The following is a 20,902-nucleotide window of genomic DNA, read 5'->3' as shown; positions in this document are numbered from 1 at the left end:
AGACCAGCCTGGCCAACATGGTGAAACCCTGTCACTACTAAAAATACAAAAATTACCTGGGCGTGGTGGCAGGCACCTATAATCTCAGCTACGAGGGAGGCTGAGGCAGGAGGATCGTTTGAACCCAGGAGGTGGAGGTTGCAGTGAGCCGAGATCATGCCATTGCACTCCAGCCTGGGCAACAGAGTGAGACTCCATCTCTAAATAAATAAATAAACAAACAAACAAATAAACAGAACTAAACACTGAAGAGAGTGAATTTTACTGTATGTGAATTTGTTGCATTCTAATTTAAAAGAAAATCGCCCAGGCTTCAGGTTAATTCTTTGGCGATCATGAACACTCTGTGGTGTGTAACTTACAGGACAGGGATATCTGAGGTTTCCTGGAGCAGGAGAAGATAGGACGGGCACAGAACCTCACCAGCTGAACCAGCTGAACTATGTCTTTGCAGGGATTTTGTCAGGGAGAAAAAGTATCGGACAGAGGCTGAGATGTTTGGATGGAGCTTTGTCTTTGAGGACTTTGTCTCCGATGAGCTGAGAAACAAAGCCACCCAGCCAATGAAGGTGAGAGAACCTGGTCTTGCGGCTGAGGGGATAGGAGTGGGACCTGGACAGGGAATCCTGTGGGACATGGGTTGCCTGGGACACAGTGGAGAATCAGACCTGAGAGCTGGAGGCAGAAAGGAAGCAAGAGAAACCCACCATGGAGCGTCAGATCAACACACACTCCCAGGAAGTTAACCCTGAACCGAAGTTAGCTCTTGCCTAAAGGTCCAAGTCAGGATAGGGTTCAAGGAACTTGAATCAGGAGATCACCTTGGTGGGCTGGGTGTGGTGGCTCATGCCTGTAATCCCAGCACTTTGGGAGGCTGAGGTGGGTGGATCACCTGAGGTCAGGAGTTCAAGACCAGCCTGGCCAACATGGCGAAACCCCGTCTCTACTAAAAATACAAAAATTAGACAGGCGTGGTGGCACGCTCCTGTAATCCCAGCTACTCAGGAGGCTGAGGCATGAGAATCGCTTGAACCCGGGAGGCAGAGGTTGCAGTGAGCCGAGATGGTGCCACTGCACTCCAGCCTGGGTGACAGAGTGAGACTCTGTCTCCAAAACAAAAAAAAAATCCCCTTGGCAAGCCAGCCTCTAATAAGGGTGGTGAGATTGGACTCTATAAAGATTCCAGTCTCAGCTGGGCACAGCAGCTCACGCCTGTAACCCCAGCACTTTGGGAGGCCGAGGTGGGACAATTGCTTGAGCCCAAGAATTCAAGACCAGCCTGGGCAACATAGATCCCGTATCTACAGGAAAAAAAAAAAAGAAAAGAAAAGAAAGAAAGAAAATTAGCTGGGCATGATGATGTACACCTGTAGTCCCAGCTACTCAGGAGGTTGAGGGGGGAGGATCACCTGAGCCTAGGAGGTTGAGACTGCAGTGAGCGGTGATGGTGCCACTGCACTCTAGCCTGAGTGACAGAGCAATATCTTGTCTCAAAAAAATAAATAAATAAAATTTCAGCCACAACCTCACTTAGACTACCTGAGTCTCAGTCTGACGTCTCTGTTCTGCGTCCTGTGGCTCAGTCGGGGAGGCGCCTTTGCTGGGCCAGAGCATCTTGCAGTCAGTCTCCTTTTTTGCAGCCTGTACTCTGGTGGCTTCCAGTGGAAAAGGCATTTTGGAGGCAGGTAAGGGCTGATTCCACTACCTCATTTTCTACCCCTGCTTGACTCTTTTATTCTCCAGGCCCAGCCTCCTCTCTACCCCTCGTACATCCAGGAACACTGAGTTTCAAAGGAGGACAGGGGAATTTCAGGGAAATCGCTCAGCAGGCCTCCTTTTCCCGTTACCCATCCATTTCTCCCTTTTCAGCCTCCTGTAATCTTTTTTCTGACTCCCACCGCTCCTCACTCACCTGGCTCTCTTCCAGCTCTCTTCCTCCATCTAGTGGTAAAAGCTAAACGCGAGTGCCCTAAACCTAGCCTGCCTCCGACTTAATGCGCTCCCGGAAGCCTGTCTCACTTCATCCTGGCTGTCAGCCTGCAGGTCCTGGCTCTGGCATCCGAGAGAGACTGGAGCACCCAGTGTTACACGTGAGCTGGAATGACGCCCGTGCCTACTGTGCTTGGCGGGGAAAACGGCTGCCCACGGAGGAAGAGTGGGAGTTTGCTGCCCGAGGGGGCTTGAAGGGTATCCAGATGATGAGGCGATTTTCTTTCATTCTTCTCCCCATCCTGCCCTGCATGAGGGGCTTTAAAGAGTGGGAAGGGGCTGGGCGCAGTGGCTCATGCCTGTAATCCCAGCACTTCGGGAGGCTGGGGCAGGAGGATAGCTTGAGGCCAGCAGTGAAAGACCAGCCGGGGCAACATAAGGAGACCTCGTCTCTTCAAAAAATACAAAAATGAACTGGGCCTGGTGGCATGTGCCTCTAGTCCCAGCTACTCGGGAGGCTGAGGTGGGAGGATCCTTTGAGCCTAGGAGTTCAAAGCTGCAGCGAGCTATGATCACACCACCGCTCTCTGGCCTGAGTGGCAGAACAAAACCCTGTCTCAAGAAAAAAAGCAGGGGTTGGGGCAGGAAGGGTCTGTGTTCCCTAGAGCAGTGCTTCTTAAACTATCTGTGGTAGAGGACCAGGGTTTTTTTAATTATTTTTTCTAGTCCATCTCAGACTGATATATTTATGAAATACCATGAAAATTAGTAACTGGAGAACTTGAAAGAACAGACATAAAATATTTTGTTGGAAATTCCACAGACATATTACATTTCAATAAATATAACCAGAGCAACATGGCATAAGGAAAAAGAAGAATTACCAAGACTACACACTTCTGTCTCTGGGGTACAGGGATTAATGTTAGACTACACACCTCTGCCCTTGGGGTACAGGGGTTAATGTTAAGAATCACTGTTTGCTCCTAACTCGGTCATTTGTCATTCCGCAATCCTAATTACACAGAAAGTTAGGAGAGCAAAAAGCAACTCCCCACATTAAACCCCTCTACACAGTCTTTCAGTGAACACCAGGTACATCAACGATCAAAGTTTTTTTTTTGTTGTTTGCTTGTTTGTTTTGAGACGAAGTCTGTCGCTCAAGGCTGGAGTACAGTGGCACGATCTCGGCTTACTGCAACCTCTGCCTCCCAGGTTCAAGCGATTCTCCTGCCTCAGCCTCCTGAGTAGCTGGGATTACAGGCACCTGCCACCATGCCTGGCTAAGTTTTGTATTTTTAGTAGAGACGGGGGTTTCACTGTGTTGGCCAGACTGGTCTTGAACTCCTGACCTCGTGATCCACCTGCCTCGGTCTCCCAAAGTGCTGTGATTACAAGTGTGAGCCACCACGTGTGGCCAATGATCAAAGTTTTTAATATGACTTGTGAGGTTGCCTCTGGCTCGTTCGTTTATGCAATCTAAGTCCAATTTTCAAGTTTCTCAATTTCTGTACTTTTCTCAACATGAACTGATAAGAGATGCTTTATAAACTGGCTCAGATCCCAGAGCCCTGGAGCACATGAGGAGGCCAGGGCCTCTAATGCAGTTCAGAGAGTGGCATGGGAAATAAAAGCAGGTCATCTCACTCTCTTTTTTTCTCATCTCCCTCTAACTTCCTTTTGGTTCCCTCACTCTTTCTGTGTTTTTGTTTTCCTTCCCTAATTCTTCACCTCCCCCTCCTCTGCTGCCTCCTTGCTCTCCTGGCAGGTCAGGTTTACCCATGGGGAAACCGGTTCCAGCCAAACCGCACCAACCTGTGGCAGGTAAGACCTACATTCCTCCTTTCACCAAGCATCCACAGAGACCTGCTAGAGGCTAGGTACTGTGTTGTTAGGCCGTGGCATCCAGAGGGCTTGGGTTCTAATGCAACTGATGACTCATAAGCTGGTAAAGCAAAAGACAATGGGTCATAAGTACTTTTTTTTTTTTTTTTTTTTGAGACAGAGTCTCTCTCTGTCACCCATGCTGGAGTGCAGTGGTGCGAACTCGGCTCACTGCAACCTCCGCCTCCCAGTTTCAAGCGATTCTCCTGCCCCAGTCTCCCAAGTAGTTGGGATTACAGGTCCCTGCCACCATGCCCAGCTAATTTTTTTGTATTTTTAGTACAGATCAGGTTTTGCCATGTTGGCCAGGCTGGTCTCAAACTCCTGACCTCAGGTGATCCACCCGCCTCAGCCTCCTAAAGTGCTGGGATTACAGGCATAAGCCACCGTGCCCAGCCAGCATAAGTACTTTCTATTAAAGATTTGTAGGGCTGGGTGCAGTGGCTCATGCCTGTAATCCCAGCAGTTTGGGAGGCCGAGGGGGTTGGATCACCTGAGGTCAGGAGTTCGAGACCAGCCTGGCCAATATGGTGAAACCCTGTCTCTACTAAAAATACAAAATTAACTGGGCGTGGTGGCAGGCGGCTGTAATCCCACCTGCTTGGGACTTGGGCAGGAGAATCACTCGAACCCAGGAGGCGGAGGTTGTAGTGAGCTAAGGTCATGCTGCCACTGCACTCCAGCCTGGGTGACAGAATGAGACCCTGCCTCAAAAAAAAAAAGTGACTAAATAATAAATAAAACTAAAATAAGCAAATAAAAAAGCACTGTCCTGGGAAGGCCTGCAGGAGCAGGCTACAGTGCTCAGGCACGGGGCGTGGGGACAGGCTGCGGAGGAGCGTGGGAGAAGCTGTCTTCTCGAGGCTCCATGGCATGTGGGGTTCCAGGCAGAGGGCAGGATGTTGCTGAGAGTGGAGAAGTGAGGTGTGGGCTGGGCTTGACCTAGAGCCCTTTGGGTACAGGGGAAACACTCTTCCTAATCCAGCAGGGGGGTCACCCTGGGGATGTGAGGTGATGGGTTTGGGAGCTCTGGATAGGAATCTTAGGTCACCGCCCCGTGCCCTTCCCCTTCCCCAGATGCGACAGCAAGACGACTTTGGTTTTCCTCTGGATAGGCGTGAGGACCTGCCTTGGGACAGGTGGTAAATCTTTTACCCTCCCTTTCTCCCATCAGGGAAGGTTCCCCAAGGGGGACAAAGCTGAGGATGGCTTCCATGGAGTCTCCCCAGTGAATGCTTTCCCCGCCCAGAACAACTATGGTAAGAGCTCTCTTGGGCTTATGGCCATGCCCACTAACTGGTTGCTGGGACCATCGTGTCTAGAGAGGAGGCAGAGGAAAGCACCTCCCTTCCCCGAGTTGGCCCCAGGACCTCAGAGGGTAGGCGGGGTGGTCCGCGGGTCCCAGCCTGGCCTGACCCGCCGGTGGGGCTGCAGGGCTCTATGACCTCCTGGGCAACGTGTGGGAGTGGACAGCATCACCATACCAGGCCGCTGAGCAGGACATGCGTGTCCTCCGGGGGGCATCGTGGATCGACACAGCTGACGGCTCTGCCAATCACCGGGCCCGGGTCACCACCAGGTGAGGGGCTTTGTCCCAGGCAACGCGCGGCTTAGTAGCTGGGGCTGAGGGCTGAATCCCGGTCCCGGAGTGCCCCAACCTTCATATCACCAACCATCTGTGTGCAGTGAGCTGGTCCCAGCACCTCCCTGAGCTTGTGCCCAGTTGTGGGTACAGAAAAGAAAGCCAGCAGCACTTGCTATGAAAAGCAAAGGGGCCCAGGACACCTTGTGACTCTCCTGCCAGCTCTTGGTACCCAGGGAGACTGTGTGTGGCATCTTAATTATGGGGTTTCTCCTCTTGTCCTTACCACTAGGTAGGCAAAGGGAGGGAAGTAGAATGACCACACCAGTAGATCATTAGTGGTGGTCATAGACTTACTGACTCTTCAAACTGGTGGGCACACGAAAAATCTTTTTTTTTTTTTTTTGGAGATGGAGTCTTGCTCTGTTGTCCAGGCTGGAGTGCAGTGGCGCAGTCTCAACTCACTGCAGCCTCAAACTGCCAGGCTCTAGCGATTCTCCCACCTCAGCTCCTCAAGTATCTGGGACTACAGGCATGCACCACTATGCCCGGCTAATTTTTGCAGAGATGGGTTTTTGCCATGTTGCCTAGGTTTGTCTCATTTTCCTGGACTAAGCAATCAGCCCGCCTTGGCCTCCCAGAATGCTAGGATTACAGGCGTGAGCCACCGCATCTGGCCGCGATATTCTCATAGCTTGAGGACAGGTTTTCTCTACTGAGCTGTTCTCAACTGCTAACACAGAAGTTAGTCACTGTCTTTTCTGCCCTCCAGTGCTGTCTCTCGGGGCCACTGTCCCTCCCCCCACTCTTGCAAGGCCCCTTTTGTCCCAAAGCCCCTTCTTGTTCCCCTTCTCCCAGGACTGGCACAGGCTTCCTTCCAGACTATGCCCTCCCCAGCCCTCAAGCTCCCTGATCATGGCGAGCCCTGCGAGTGAGGCAGGGAAGATGGGTCAGCCCCCAGGCCTCTTTCTCAGGATGTGTCCTTCCTCTCTCCCCTCCTCTACTGGCAGGATGGGCAACACTCCAGATTCAGCCTCAGACAACCTCGGTTTTCGCTGTGCTGCAGACGCAGGCCGGCTGCCAGGGGAGCTGTAAGCAGCCGGGTGGTGACAAGGAGAAAAGCCCTCCAGGGTCACTGTCATTCCCTGGCCATGTTGCAAACAGCCCAATTCCAAGCTCGGGAGCTTCAGCCTCAGGAAAGAACTTCCCCTTCCCTGTCTCCCATCCCTCTGTGGCAGGCACCTCTCACCAGGGCAGGAGAGGACTCAGCCTCCTGTGTTTTGGAGAAGGGGCCCAATGTGTTGAAGGTGGCTGGGAGCCAGGTGTTTCTCTTACAGGCCAAGTATTATTGACACAGGGGCAAACATGCAAACAATTAGAACAGAGGGCTCTGAAAGGCCATTTGTTAAGCATTTTAAAATCTATTCTCTCTCTTTCTCCCTGGATGATTCAGGAAGCTGACATTGTTTCCTCAAGGCAGAATTTCCCTTGTTCTGTTTTCTCAGCCAATTGTTGTGGAAGGAGAATGCTTTCTTGGTGGCCTCATCTGTGGTTTTGTGTCCCTCTGAAGAAGGAAACTAGTTTCCACTGTGTAACAGGCAAAACGTGTAACTAAAGCACAGTTCAGTCCTAAAAGGGTCTGGGAGAACCAAATGATGTATTAGGTGAAGCGGTGCATTGTGGGAATCACAAAGCAAATAGTACTCCAGAAAGACAAATATCAGAAGCTTCCCATTCTATTATTTTTTTTTTTTTTTTTTGAGACAGGGTCTTGCTCTGTTGCCCAGGCTAGAGTGCAGGGGTGATCACTGCTCATTGTAGTGTTGAACTCCTGGGCCCAAGCAATTCTCCCACCTCAGCCTCCCGAGTAGCTGGGACTACTAAGTGTGCACCACCAGGCCTGGCTAAGTTTGTGAACTTTTGTAGTGATAGGATCTCACTATGTTGCCCAGGGTGGTCTCAAACTCCTGGCCTCAAGCGATCCTCTCACCTCGGCCTCCCAAAGTGCTGGGATTACAGGTGTGAGCCACCTCGCCTGGGCCTCCTTCTCCATATGCCTCCAAAAATATGTCCCTGGAGAGTAGCCTGCTCCCACACTGTCACTGGATGTCATGGGGTCAATAAAATCTCCTGCGATTGTGTATCTCAGACATTTCTGTGTCTTTGATTCTCACCTTGGGACCCTAAGAGGGCCCAAGTGTCAGTAACTCTGGGCCTCCCCTAAAGAGAAACAGAGATGGTGGCTCATCCAGGAAGTGGAGGAGTAGGCGGCTCCTGGTTCTCAGGCCACCTGTGATCTCTGCCCACCCAGGGCCTGCCCCAGCCTGCAGGTATTGCTGTGTGGTGGGAACACCCGCTTCCCTTGTGCACAGCCTTTGAGAGGAGATTATGACCTCAGCTCCAGGGGTTCCTGGCCAGGGCCAAGCACTCCTTCTGCAGAGGACTACACGCGTCTCACCCCTTGGACTTATATTTCCGTGACTTCCCCTCCCCACCTGCCCCCCAGCCCTCCCTGACTGGCCAGCCCCTCAGTAGTCCTCCTCGGCCAGGGAGAGGAGCACGGCCTTGGGTGTGTTCTCGAAAAGGGCAGCCCGGTTCTGCTGCTGCCCCTTCTTCACCCAGTGGCCATAGATTCGGAAAGCGTAGGCATCGATGAGCCGGCGCAGAGGCCGGAGGGCGTAGGGGTCTCGGATGACGATCTCCCGGGTCACCGGCTTCACTCGGCGGTACTGGTAGTAGATCCGCACTGAAGCCAGCACAGTGACAGCGATCACCTGCAGGGCCAGGTGGAGAAGCTGGGCTGCAGCTGCCCCCCTGCCAGGCCCTGCCCCTCCGGCACAGGAACGCTCTGGGCTTGTTTGCCACGAAGCCTTGGGTGGCTTCTGTGGGGCCCTCCTAGTGTCCTCCACTTCCCACCTGGCCAGCATCCATAGGGACAGAGCCAGTGGGCTGACACCTGCCATCTCTGAAGCCATCACAGGGCGGCTGGGAGGGGTGGGGTGGGTACTCTGGAAACCCACGGGTTGTAAGGACCCCTGGGAGAGGAGAGGGCTTAGAGGTTTGCACTTGGGGAGCTGGCGGGTCTGGGTCAGAACACTTCATACCTTGAACTTCCCCCGAGGGCTGAAGTGCCGCACTTCCTCTACCACGTACTGCTGGAAGAAGGGGTGTGCCAAGGCCTCTTCCGCTGTGTATCGGTTCTGGGGTTGCACCACCAAGAATCGGGAGACCTGGGAGGGGAGGAGAGGGGAACGGAGAACATCAAGGCAGGTCCCCTCCAGCATGTCAGGAGAGGCGGGGCCTCCCCGGGCAGGGGAGCCTGGCATCGCAGTCCTGAGCCCAGGAGCCAGTTGGCCTGGCCTCTTACCAGGTCCTTCACAGTGTCCGAGTAATCATCCCACTCGGGCGAGCCAAACTGGTAGTTGCCGCTCATGATCATCCTCAGCATCAGCATCTGCTTCCGGTGCCAGAAGGGCGGGGAGCCGGCCAGCAGTGTGTACATGATGACGCCAGTGCTCCACCTGGACGCGTGAGGGCCCAGGGCCACTTACCCAGCGCCAGGGGCACCGACCCAGCCCTGCCGGCTCCCTCCCTCACCCAGCCCAGGCAGGTGATCCTCCTTCCTCGGTGCACTCACATGTCTACCTCCTTCCCATAGCCCGGGTGGTCCTCATTCATGGAGCACTCAATAATCTCAGGGGCCAGGTAACTGGGGGTCCCGCAGACCTCTGCAGGAACAGTCATCATCAAGACAGGTCAGCAGGGCACTCAGAAGAGGAAGTCCAGGCCGGCCGCAGTGACTCATTTCTGTAATCCTAGCAATTTGGGAGGCCAAGGCAGGCAGCTCACCTGAGGCCGGGAGTTCGAGACCACCCAGGCCAATATGGCAAAACTCCGTCTCTACTAAAAATACAAAAATTAGCCAGGTGTGGTGGCACATGCCTATAGTCCCAGCTACTCAGGAGGCTGAGGCAGGAGAATCGCTTGAACCTAGAAGGCGGAGGTTGCAGTGAGCTGAAATCATCCCATTTCACTCCAGCCTGGGCAACAGAATGAGACTCTGTCTCAAACGAAAAAAAAAAAAAAAGGAAGTCCAAAGAGACAATGGAGATGGAACAGAAATAGAGCTTGGACTGGGACTCCCCCAATATCCACCAACTTCAGGGCCCAGGGCAGGGCGGGGTACTGCCCACAGGGCCACCAGCTTAGGGCCTATTGCTTCCCTGGTCACTTCTAGCCATCCTGGCCTGGAACAAGGGTAATGGGAACCTAGGAGAGGACTTACCTGAAGAAATGTCTAGCCCTGCCAGGCGTGATGGCTCACGCCTGTAATCCCAGCACTTTGGGAGTCCGAGGCGGGTGGATCACAAGGTCAGGAGTTCAAGACCAGCCTGACCAACATGGTCTATCTCTACTAAAAATACAAAAATTAGCTGGGCGTTGTGGCGCGTGCCTGTAATCCCAGCTACTCAGGAGGTTGAGGCAGGAGAATCGCTTGAACTCGGGAGGCAGAAGTTGCAGTGAGTCGAGATTGCGCCACTGCACTCCAGCCTGGGTGACAGTAAGACTCCCATCTCAGAAAAAAAAAAAAAAGAAAAAAGAAAAAAAAATCCTACCCCTTGAAATGGTGGAATTTTTATTCTGGGGAACAATTAAGTTAGGGGAGAAACCCAGGCCATCTCTATTCCGCGGAGGGTTGATTGAGCGCCCGAGGCCCGGACGTGGGCCAAGGCCATGTTACCAGACCTCGCAGCCTCTCTCCTGGCTCCAGCTGGCAGGAAAAGCCAAAGTCTGTGAGCTTGATGTTCATGTTGTCATCCAAGAGGATGTTCTCGGGCTTCAGGTCCCGGTGCACAATGTTGAGTTTGTGCAAGGCGCAGATCACCTCCAGCAGAGCTCGCATGATCTTTCTAGGGTGGGGCACACACTTGTCACTCTTCCTCTGCGCAGAGTCAGGCGACAGGCAGGGAGACACAGCTCACATTTCAGCCACACTGCAAGGGAGCAGCACACACGCCCAGCCCAGACACATGCACCAGCCCAGACACATGCACGCCCTGCCTCCCCTGAGGCCCCAGTGCCTGTGGCCCTAGGCCAAGTGGGAGGGAGCGGAGAGGGGGCAAAGGGATGCTCACCTGGTTTCCTTCTCACTCAAAGTGACCTTCTCAGTGAGGTAGTCAAAGAGCTCCCCTCTCTTCATCCTGTGGAAACAGACGGTTGATAGCTGGGTCGGTCCCAAGACCACCATCCTCCTTACCCTGCTCCCAGAGAGCTGCCTTCTGCCCCGATACCTCTAGAAGCTAAGTGGGCCACTCCCCGTGGAGAACCACAGTCTGGGGAGAGGAACCGGGGAAGTGAGGAGAGAAGTGTTCTGGAAGAACTGGGAGAAAAGCAAAGGAGGCTGGAGAGAAGTGGCCCATGTCAGGGGCTCAGGCTCTCATCAACCCTCCGAGGAATAGAGATGGCCTAGGTTTCTCCCCTGACTTAATTTTTCCCCTGGAAAAGTTTTTCCCACCATTTCATGGGGTAGGCATTTCTTCAGCTAAGTCCTCTCCCCAGGTTCCCATTACCCTAGTTCCAAGCCAGAATGGCTAGAAGTGACCAGGGAAGCAATGGGCCCTGAGCTAGTGGCCCTGTGAGCAGTACCTCTCCCAGCCCTGGGCCCTGAAGTTGGTGGATTTGGGGGAGCCCCAGCCCAAGTGCCATTTCTGTTCCATCTCCATTGTTTCAGTGTGGGGGTTCTCCCATCTGTGGAAGTGACAGTGTGGACTGGGATGTATCGGGGCCTAAATGATGGCTGGAGGCTGAAAGAGAGGACCATGAACCACCGGCCCAGGAGCCGAGACCCAGATCAGAAGGACATGAGTATCCCGATTTTTTTTTTTTTTTCCCCGAGATGGAGTTTTTGCTCGTCACCCAGGCTGGAGTGCAATGACGCAATCTCGGCTCACTGCAACCTCCGCCTCCCTGGTTCAAGCGATTCTCCTGCCTCAGCCTCCTGAGGAGCTGGGATTACAGGTGCCCACCACCACACCCAGCTAATTTTTGTATTTTTAGTAGAGACAGGGTTTCACCATGTTACCCAGGCTGGTCTTGAACTCCTGACCTCAGGTGATCACCTGCCTTGGTCTCCCAAAGTGCGGGGATTATAGGCGTGAGCCACGACACCCAGCTGAGTATCCCGATTTTTTCCCAGGAAACAAATGGGAAGAATCAGCTGTGCAAGAGTTGCAGGCGCAAAGTTTGCCAATTATGGGATTAAGAATTGAGGTTCAATCTTCTTACCTCCTGGGATGATCTAGAAAGAACTCTCTGCTAGAATCATCTAGTTATACCCTGGAGGGCTCCTCAGGGCAGCATTAAAAATAGCTTCCCCCAGCAACTTCTTCAAAGGTTAAAGACATTTGAGCTGCCCCCAAGAGCTATTCAGGACAGTGCCACAGAGCAGAGTCAAGACAGCTGCTGCTGGTGAGTCTGGAGGGGTCCGAGAAAGTCTCCCTCTGTTGCCCAAGCTGGAGTGCGGTGGCTCAATCTCAGCTAACTGCAACCTCTGCTTTCTGGGTTCAAGCCATTCTTGTGCCTCAGCCTCCTGAGTGACTGGGATCACAGATATCTGTCACCATGCTGGGCTAATTTTTGTATTTTTTGTAGAGATGGGATTTCGCCATGTTGCCCAGGCTGGTCTCGAACTCCCGGCTTCATCTGATCCGCCTGCCTCAGCCTCCCAAAGTACTGGGATTACAGGGGTGAACCAGCATGCTCGACCTTAATTTTATATTTTTTTGTAGAGATGGGGTCTTGCTTTGTTGCCCAGGCTGGTCTCAAACTCCTGGCCTCAAGCAATCCTTCCACCTCGGCCTCCCAAAGTGTTGAGACTACAGGTGTGAGGCACCGTGCCTGGCCGATAATAAGTCTGGAATCCACATTTCACAGAGTACTTTGTAGTGTTCACATTTGATGCTTAGCAATAACGGGCTCATCTTACTAATCCTATTGATGCAGAAGTAGGGGCATGATGATGGTGGTGATGGTGATGATGACATTAACCTTTGGACCACACCCACAGGTGCAACCTCTACCACCTGCCTCTCTCCTCGATACTGCTGGCCTCCCTTTTTCCAATCCCGCCTCATTACAGTCGTCCCTAGATAGTCAGTGAGATCTTTTCAAAAGGAAGTCAGGCTGGGCGCGGTGGCGCACGCCTGTAATCCCAGCACTTTGGGAGGCTGAGGCAGATGAATCACTTGAGGTCAGGAGTTCGAGACCAGACTGGCCAACATGGCGAAATCTTGTCTCTACTAAAAAAGTACACACATAAAACATTTGCTGGGCATGGTGGTGGGTGGGTACCTGTAATCCCAGCTACTTGGGAGGCTGAGGCAGGAGAATCGCTTGAACCCGGGAGACAGAGGTTGCAGTGAGCCGAGATCACACCACTGCACTCCAGCCTGGGCGACAAGAGCAAAACTCTGTCTCAAAAAAAAACCAAAAGTAAATCAGATCACGTCAGCCGCCCAGTCTTGACCCTCCAAACTCCTTACCATGGCTAAAATGCCTGCAGGACCTGGTCTTTGGTGCTGACCGACCTTACATCCTGCCATCCTCTGCTTGGGTCACTTCCTGGACATGCCTTCCTGACCACTCAGTCTAAGGAAGCCCCTGTCTCTTGCTAACCCTTGTTCTACTTTATATATGTCTACAGTTCTCCCTCTTTATCTGCAGGGGATATGTTCCAAGACCCCCAGTGGATGCCTGAAACCATGGATAGCACTGAAGTCTATACTTACTATGTTTTTCCTATATGTACATACCTAAGATGAAGTTTATAAATTAGGCACAGAGATTAACAACCAATAATAAAATAGAACAATTATATCAATATACCGTGCCAGGCATGGTGGCTTATGCCTGTAATCCCGGCACTTTGGGAGACTGAGGTGAGAGAATTGCGTGAGGCCAAGAGTTTTGGGGTTTTTTTTTGTTTTATTCTGTTTTTGTTTTTGAGACGGAGTTTTGCTTTTGTAACCCAGGCTGGAGTTCAATGGCACGATCTTGGCTCACTTCAACCTCCACCTCCTGGGTTCAAGCGATTCTCCAGCCTCAGACTCCCAAAGTGCTGGGATTACAGTTGTGAGCCACTGCGCCTGGCCTGAGGCTAGTAATTATTAGCATTCACACTATGCCACTCACTGTGCTATTATCACTCCCATAATACTGAGGAGAAAACCGAGATTTAAAGAAATGATCCAGCCCACAAGTGGTGAACCCAGGTTTCCAAACCCAGCAGCCGGACCCCAGGGGCTGATCTGTCTAAACACCGGGATTGTATTTGGCATCCTCAGCTCAGGAGCTGGCTGTGGTCTCCAGGCAGCCCTGGGGTTGGGGAGCGGATGACAGTTGACAGTCGAGGTTCTCTCAGGTGTGGCTTGCTCCAGGGCTGGGTACTTACAGGTCAAACACCAAGAAGAAGAAAGTGTTGGTCTCATAAGTGTCCTTCAGCTGTACTGAAATGGAAATGGCTAGCTTGTCTCAAGTAGCAGGGGAGCCCAGGTAGGGGCAGCTGGGGCACAGGGGTCAGGGACCGAGGCTGCTGTGGGCTAACTTCAAAAGCTGACAGAGGAATCAGGAGGGTGCTCAAAGGACATCAACCCAGGGTGTGGGCAGCCCCAGGGACTTTATTATTATTATTATTATTATTAGAGACAGGATCTCACTGTGTCACCTAGGCTGGAGTGTAGTAGTGCAATCATAACTCACTGCAGCCTCAAACTACCGGGCTCGAGTGATGCTCCTGCCTCAGCCTCCTGAGTGGCTGGGATTACAGGCATGCATCAGCACGCCTGGCTAATCAGCCCAGGGACATCAAACCCCCATTCCCCTGCCTGCATCCATCCCAGCCTGGGACCCCTTCTGTCAGAGCAGTGAGGGTGGAGCTGGGAGCCTTGAGCCTGGGTGGTTCTAGCTGGCTATGTGGTGGGGTCACACTCCCTGGCTTGGGCTGTCAGGGCAGAATCACAGGGGGGCACCCCGTCATGTGACTTGGGGTCATCACTCACTGATGTTGGGGTGCCCTGAGACCTTGCGCAGGATATCCACCTCCTTCAGCGTGGCTTCTCGCAGCTCTCGCACCTCCTCGGGGCTGAAGCTGCCTCCACCGGTGACGTCGATAACCTTCACTGCGTACTCCTGGCTCGTGGGCTTGTGGATGCATCGCCTGACCACACTGCTAATGCCCCTGGAAGTGCAGAGGACAGATGGCCTCGGGGGGTCCCTCACCCCATGGGGAGTCCCAGATTCGAGGCTGCAGCAGAGATGTCCTGCCCTTGTCAATAGATTTACACTTTCCCCCAAGTTCCTCTGAGCTTTTGGAAATGGTGGATGAATAAATACAGGCATAGTCAGGTGATTTGCCCAGAGCTGGTGAGTAACAAGCCTGCTCTCAGGCCATGTAACTCCTAGTTCAGTGCTCTTTTTTTTTTTTTTTTTTTTGAGAGAGGAGTCTCACTCTGTCGCCCAGACTGGAGTGCAGTGGCACAATCTTGGCTCACTGCGACCTCCACCTCCCGGGTTCAAGCAATTCTCCTGCCTCAGCCTCCCGAGTAGCTGGGACTACAGGCGCCTGCCACCACGCAGAGCTAATTTTTGTATTTTTACAGGAGACAGGTTTCACCATGTTGGCCAGGCTGGTCTCAAACTCCTGATCTCAGGTGATCCTCCTGCCTTGGCCTCCCAAAGTGCTGGGATTGCAGGCATGAGCCACTGTGCCCGGCAGTCCCTCGCTTTTTTTTTTTTTTTTTTTAGTAGAGATGGTTAGCCAGACCTGGTGGCACACACCTGTTGTCCCAGCTACTAGGGAGGCTGAGGTGGGAGGATCACTTGAGCCTAGGAGGCAGAGACTGTAGTGAGTCAAGATCATGCCACTGTACTCCAACCTGGACTACAGGGCAAGACCCTATCTTAAGAAAAAAAAAGAGATACGGAGTCTTGCTATGTTGCCCAGGCTGATCTTGAACTCTTGGCCTCAAGCAATCCTCCCACCTCAGCCTCCCAAAGTGCTGGGATTACAGGTGTGAGCCATTGCACCTACCCCTGGGAACTTTTTGCTGGGAGAGGTTTCTCTTATCTTTCCTGGCTTCAGGAGGGCAGGACCCCAAACCAAGGGTTTCTCCAAGAGAACAGCGCTTTGGGGATGAAAGTGGGGTCAGTACTTGGGGTGGAGCGGAGTTGGCTGTAGCCTACAGGGCCTGCTGGAGCCTAGGACAGCACTTCGTGGGGAGAGCTTGGGCCTTACCTGCCCAGGATCTCTTTGGGCTCGTAATTCTCATAGAAGTCCTGTGCAGAATGAGAGTCCGGCAGTGCCTCATCCCGGGTCATGCTCAGATCTTCAGCAGGGGAACTCTGAGTGGCTCTGAGAGGGGAACAGAAAGAAGCTGTCAGCCTTCCTGACCCAGGGGGTGTTCTCCTTGGGGCCTGGAACTGTTTCTCACTCATCCTTGTATCTGGCACCACACTGGCCTATAGTGAATGTTCCAAATAAATGTTTGTGAATTGAGGCCGGGCGTGGTGGCTCACACCTATAATCCCAGCACTTTGGGAAGCTGAGGCAGATAGATCACTTGAGGCCAGGATTTCAAGACCAGCCTGGCCAATATGGTGAAACCCCATCTCTACTAGAAATACAAAAATTAGCTGGTTGCAGTGGCACATGCTTGTAGTCTCAGCTATTTGGGAGGCTGAGGCAGGAGAGTCACTTGAACCTAGGAGGCAGAGGTTGCAGTGAGCGGAGATCACGTCACTGCACTCCCGCCTGGGCAACATAGCCAGACTCTGGCTCAAAAAAAGTAAATTCTTTGTAGAGATGGGGTCTTGCTCTGTTACCCAGGCGGGAGTGCAATGGTACCATCATAGCTCACTGCTGCCTCAACCACCTGGGCTCAAGTGATCCTCACACCCCAGCCACCTGAGTAGCTGGGACTAAAGTACCCCCCAGGCTGGAGTGCAGTGGTGCAATCTTGGCCCTCAGCTCACTGCAACCTCCACCTCCCATGTTCAAGCGATTCTCCTGCCTCAGCCTCCCAAGTAGCTGGAATTACAGGCACCTACCACCACGCCTGGCTAATTTTTTCTGTTTTTAGTAGACAGGATTTCACCATGTTGGCCAGGCTGGTGTCGAACTCCTGACCTCAGGTTATCCAACCGCCTTGGTCTCCCAAAGTGCTGGGATTACAGGCATGAACCACCATGCCCAGCTCTAATATTTAAGTTTTTTGTAGAGACGGGGTCTCCCTATGTTGCCCAAGCTAGTCTCAAACTCCTGGCCTCAAGCATTCTTCCCGCCTCAGCCTCCCAAAGAGATGGGATTGTAGCCATGAGACACCACTGGACCTGGCCACAATTTCCTTTTTAATAGGCCACTCCTGTAGCCTCTCCTTATCTCCCCTTGTTGTGACTGTGCTTCCTGAAAACACACCCCCTTCTAGGACAGGTTTCCTGTGCTCCATCCCACTGCTCCTTCCTCGTGTGTGTGTGTGTGTGTGTGTGTGTGTGTGTGTAGAGATGGAGTCTTGGTCTGTCACCCAGGCTGGAGTGCAGTGGTGTGATCTTGGTTCACTGCAACCTCCCCTTCCCGGGTTCAAGCAATTCTCCTGCCTCAGCCTCCAGAGTAGCTGGGATTACAGACACGCACCACCATGTCTGGCTAATTTTTGTATTTTTAGTCGAGATGGGGTTTCACCATGTTGGCCAGGATGGTCTCAAACTCCTGACCGCAAATGATCCACACACCTTGGCCTCCCAAAGTGCTGAGATTACAGGCGTGAGCCACTGCACCCGGCCCTTCCTCATGTATTCTATCCATAACTGGGACTTTCATAATCACTCACTCACTAATTCATTACATCTCCATTCTGCAGACATTGAACACCCACTCTTTGCCAACCACTATGCTGGGTGCTCTGAGGGATGGAGAGCTGGGTGGGTCCATCCCGGTCCCTACCTCTGGTGTCATTCGCCAGTGTATGCTCTCACCTCCCCCGCTAGACTGTCACCTCTAGGATGTCCTAGCCGTCTCTGCCCCCCATACCCAGTGCGGGTGTCTGGCAGGGGCTATTCCTTGAATGTGAGTCAGTGGTTGGGCAGGTACCCCTTTGGTGCTCAGGGTCCTGCTGGCAGAATGCCCCATGTCCTACCTAACAATGGCCAGTGAGCCCTGAGTGGTCCTGCTGCAGCATGGAGGCAGTACAGAGCCAGGACACTCAGGCCTGGACACAGAGGCGCTGAGCTACCCCGCCTTGCGTCAGGAACATGGAGGCTCCTACCAGGGAACTCCACTCCTGCTTCAGATGTAGGATTTAGGCCTGGCATGATGGCTCACACCTGTTATCCCAGCACTTTGGGAGGCTGAGGTGGGCAGATCACTTGAGGTCAGGAGTTCGAGACCAGCCTGGGCTACATGGCAAAACCCCATCTCTACAAAAAATACAAAAATTAGCCAGGCATGATGGCTCTCGGACCTGTGGTCCCAGTTACTTGGGAGGCTGAGGCAGGACGATCACTTGAACCCAGGAGGTGGAGGTTGCAGTGAGCTGAGATCGCACCACTGTACTCCAGCCTAGTTGACGGAGTGAGTGAGACTCTGTCTCAAAAAACAAAACAAAACAGGCCGGGCACGGTGGCTCATACCTGTAATCCCAACACTCTGGGAGGCCGAGGTGGGAGGATCACGAGGTCAGGAGATTGAGACCATCCTGGCTAATACGGTGAAACCCCGCCTCTACTAAAAAATACAAAACATTAGCCGGGCGTGGTAGTGGGCGCCTGCAGTCCCAGCTACTCGGGAGGCTGAGGCAGGAGAATGGCGTGAACCCGGGACACGTTGCTTGCAGTGAGCCAAGATCATGCCACTGCACTCCAGTCTGGGCAACAGAGCGAGACTCCATCTCAAAAACAAAACAAAACAAAACAAAAAAACAAGACAAAACAAAACAAAATCAGATGCAGGATTTGAGGAATGCAGAAAATATCATTTACCAACAGGGAAAAAGGCAGATAGAAAACCGGCCCAACCTGCCACTCAGCAGGGCCAAAGCTGCCTCCAACCCCCTTTTCCCCACTGCTTCTGGGCCTAAGAAGGCCTGGCCTCTCAAAGGAGCCAATTTGCTGACCAGCCAAGCAGCAGCTCTGGCTGCCTCCGGGATTGGGCAGGCTGTTCCAGGAATCCTGGTGGCCCCACTACTGGGTGCCTGGTTACCAGAGGAAGGTTTAGAATAACAAGTCCCCTCTGCTGGTGCCAGGCATCTGGGCTGCTCACGCACAGGCCTTCTCTGCCCGCCCCATCAGCAACTCGGCGGAGCCTGGGACTGTCTGTTTCCCATAAAAACAAGCCCATTTGCTGGTAAGTCCTTCTAAGTCCTCACAATGGGCATCTGTGCCTCATCACCTCCCAAAGCTGGGTAGTGCCAGCTCTCTCCTCTCCCCCAGCCCTCCATGAGCAGAAAGTACACCTGGAACCCCCTATGAGATGCCAGCCTAGGCCTAAGGCTCCAGTCCTTGGCACAGCCTACTTGGCCAAGTTGTGGCTACACTCACCTCTCCTGGGGTGCTGAGGAGGTGGTTATCTTGCCCCAGCTCCAGCTCTGACTGGGGCCAACTTAGCGCCCCTGTCTACTGCCCCACCCACCCCTCACACCTTTCCCAAGACCCCTGTGGACAGAGTTCTCACATGGGAGTAGGTAGCCCAGTCCTTTTTTTAGACAGAATCTCTCTCTGTCACCCAGACTGGAGTGCAGTGGCGAGATCTCAGCTCACGGCAACTTCTGCTTTCCGGGTTCAAGCGATTCTCCTGCCTCAGCCTCCTGAGTAGCTAGGACTACAGGCATGAGCCACCATACCCAGCTAATTTTTGTATTTTTAGTAGATACGGGGGCTCCACCATGTTAGCCAGGCTGGTCTTGAACTCCTGACCTCAAGTGACCCTCCCACCTTGGCCCCCCAAAGTGCTGGGATTACAGGTGTGAGCCACCGTGCCTACCTGGCCTGGTCCTTTTTGGCACAGAACTTCCCTCCCCTGGACTCTGAAAGTCCAAAACCCAGATCAGCCTCAGGACCTCTTTTCTGTAGGAAAGTCCCCAGATGGGGGTTTCAAGGGTCAGTGCTGCCACTCTCCCTGGTCCATCCGCCTTCAGAAAAGAGACATGGATAGAGTGGATGTGGGAGTTTCTATCTTCTCCACCCTCACTCCTCCCTGCTCCCTGCCTGTCACCTGGCTTTTGTCCATCAATGGGCTAGCTACTCACAGTTAAGTCCTTGCAGGCTCTTGAAGGAGCTTGACAAGAATCCCAAAGGCCTCAGAGCCCCCGGGGAGAGGGGACCACAGAGGGCTGAAGCTGTGTCCTGAGCAGACACTTGGAAGATATCGTCTGCTGTTGTTTTGGGTTTTGCTATTTGATGACCGGAGGCTAACGTGCCAAAAATAAATCACAACTGCAAACCCGGGAGGCAGGCCAAGGCTCCGCAGGGACAGGGCATGGGGCCGAGTATCACCAGGGGGGACCTCTGGTGGAGGATGAGGGAAACTCGGGTGGCCTGAGACCAGGCCAGACAGGATGTATTGATCCTCCCTCTGGAGCTCCCTTGGCTTCCAGGACCAGAGAACGTAAATCCAGCCGCGTGCGGAGGGCACTTGCTTCACTGGGAGCAATTTTGATTTCTGCGTATGCTGACAGCACTGCCCTGGAGGCTTTCTCAGTGAACGACTGCAGCAGCTGACTGCCCTAGCTGGCCCAGGGACATTTAGGGACAGTGTGCATGATTACCCTATATAATGCAGACCTGTACAGATTAGGGAGGCCAGGTGCAGTGGTGAAGGGGTGGCCTACCCTTCCACACCTGTGGGCGTTTCTCATTAGGTGGCACGAGAGACTTGAGAAAAGAAATGAGACACAGAGACAAAGTATAGAGAAAGAAAAAGTGGGCCCAGGAGACCGGCACTCAGCATACAGAGGACCCACATCGGCACCGGTCTCTGAGTTCCCTAGTATTTATTGATAATTATCTTTACCATCTTAAAGACAAGGGAGTGGCAGGATAATAGGATCACTGTAGGGAGAAAATCAGCAGTAAGACATATGAATAAAGATCTCTGTGACGTGAATAAATTTAAAGGAAAATGATGTGCCTTGATATGCATATGCAAACATCTCCATAAACCTTTTAGCAGCATTGCTCCAGCAAGTCCCAGCTTTTGCCGTAAGATGGTTTTCCATTGCTCAGATGCTTTTCTCTATCTCAACTGACAAAAGGCCTTCTTTTCTCTTGTACTAGTCCTCCTCAGCACAGACCCTTCACGGGTGTCAGGCTGGGGGACGATCAGGTCTTTCCCTTCCCACGAGGCCATATTTCAGACTATCACATGGGGAGAAACCTTGGACAATACCTAGCTTTCCTAGGCAGAGGTCCCTGCAAACTTTGGCAGTGTACTTGTCCCTGGGTACTTGAGATTAAGAGAAT

At 52.9% G+C, this 20,902-nt stretch overlaps 2 protein-coding genes across 10 annotated transcripts in view; one reads left to right on the top strand and one right to left on the bottom strand.

The window, feature by feature from the left end:
- SUMF2 (sulfatase modifying factor 2) overlaps positions 1-7,545 on the top strand; it is a 16,334-nt gene extending 8,789 nt beyond the window's left edge. For 2 of the 6 annotated variants that reach the window (XM_011968743.1, XM_011968746.1), the window contains 7 exons: positions 455-569; positions 1,641-1,685; positions 2,037-2,187; positions 3,698-3,753; positions 4,988-5,072; positions 5,248-5,392; positions 6,406-7,543. In XM_011968743.1, the coding sequence (XP_011824133.1) occupies positions 455-569; positions 1,641-1,685; positions 2,037-2,187; positions 3,698-3,753; positions 4,988-5,072; positions 5,248-5,392; positions 6,406-6,490 (682 nt within the window). In that variant the 3' untranslated portion in view covers positions 6,491-7,543. Of the gene's footprint in view, positions 1-454; positions 570-1,640; positions 1,686-2,036; positions 2,188-3,697; positions 3,754-4,987; positions 5,073-5,247; positions 5,393-5,805; positions 6,228-6,405 lie in introns of those variants that run through there. The other 4 variants (XM_011968742.1, XM_011968741.1, XM_011968745.1 and 1 more) reach the window with 4 other exon arrangements.
- Positions 7,155-19,858, bottom strand: PHKG1 (phosphorylase kinase, gamma 1 (muscle)). Of its 4 annotated transcripts, XM_011968748.1 has the most exons (11): positions 19,690-19,858; positions 15,687-15,803; positions 14,452-14,630; positions 13,845-13,899; positions 11,042-11,143; positions 10,531-10,596; positions 10,142-10,305; positions 9,033-9,123; positions 8,763-8,916; positions 8,500-8,625; positions 7,155-8,169 (listed from the first exon to the last, which is right to left on the bottom strand). In XM_011968748.1, exons 2-11 carry the CDS (start codon positions 15,767-15,769, stop codon positions 7,924-7,926), a joined length of 1,266 nt encoding a protein of 421 aa, XP_011824138.1. In that variant the 5' UTR covers positions 15,770-15,803; positions 19,690-19,858; the 3' UTR covers positions 7,155-7,923. The 4 variants fall into 4 exon arrangements, with proteins under 4 accessions (XP_011824138.1, XP_011824140.1, XP_011824141.1 ...); XM_011968750.1 differs by lacking the exon at positions 11,042-11,143 and having other exon boundaries at positions 13,845-13,894; positions 14,474-14,630; XM_011968749.1 differs by lacking the exon at positions 11,042-11,143 and having other exon boundaries at positions 7,852-8,169.
- Positions 19,859-20,902: the final 1,044 nt, after the last annotated feature.

This window comes from Mandrillus leucophaeus, unplaced genomic scaffold, assembly GCF_000951045.1.
Source record: "Mandrillus leucophaeus isolate KB7577 unplaced genomic scaffold, Mleu.le_1.0 Scaffold859, whole genome shotgun sequence".
NCBI classification, from domain to species: Eukaryota; Metazoa; Chordata; class Mammalia; order Primates; family Cercopithecidae; genus Mandrillus; species Mandrillus leucophaeus.
Note: the sequence above shows the minus strand (reverse complement) of the source record. Positions and strands in the feature narration are given on the sequence as shown.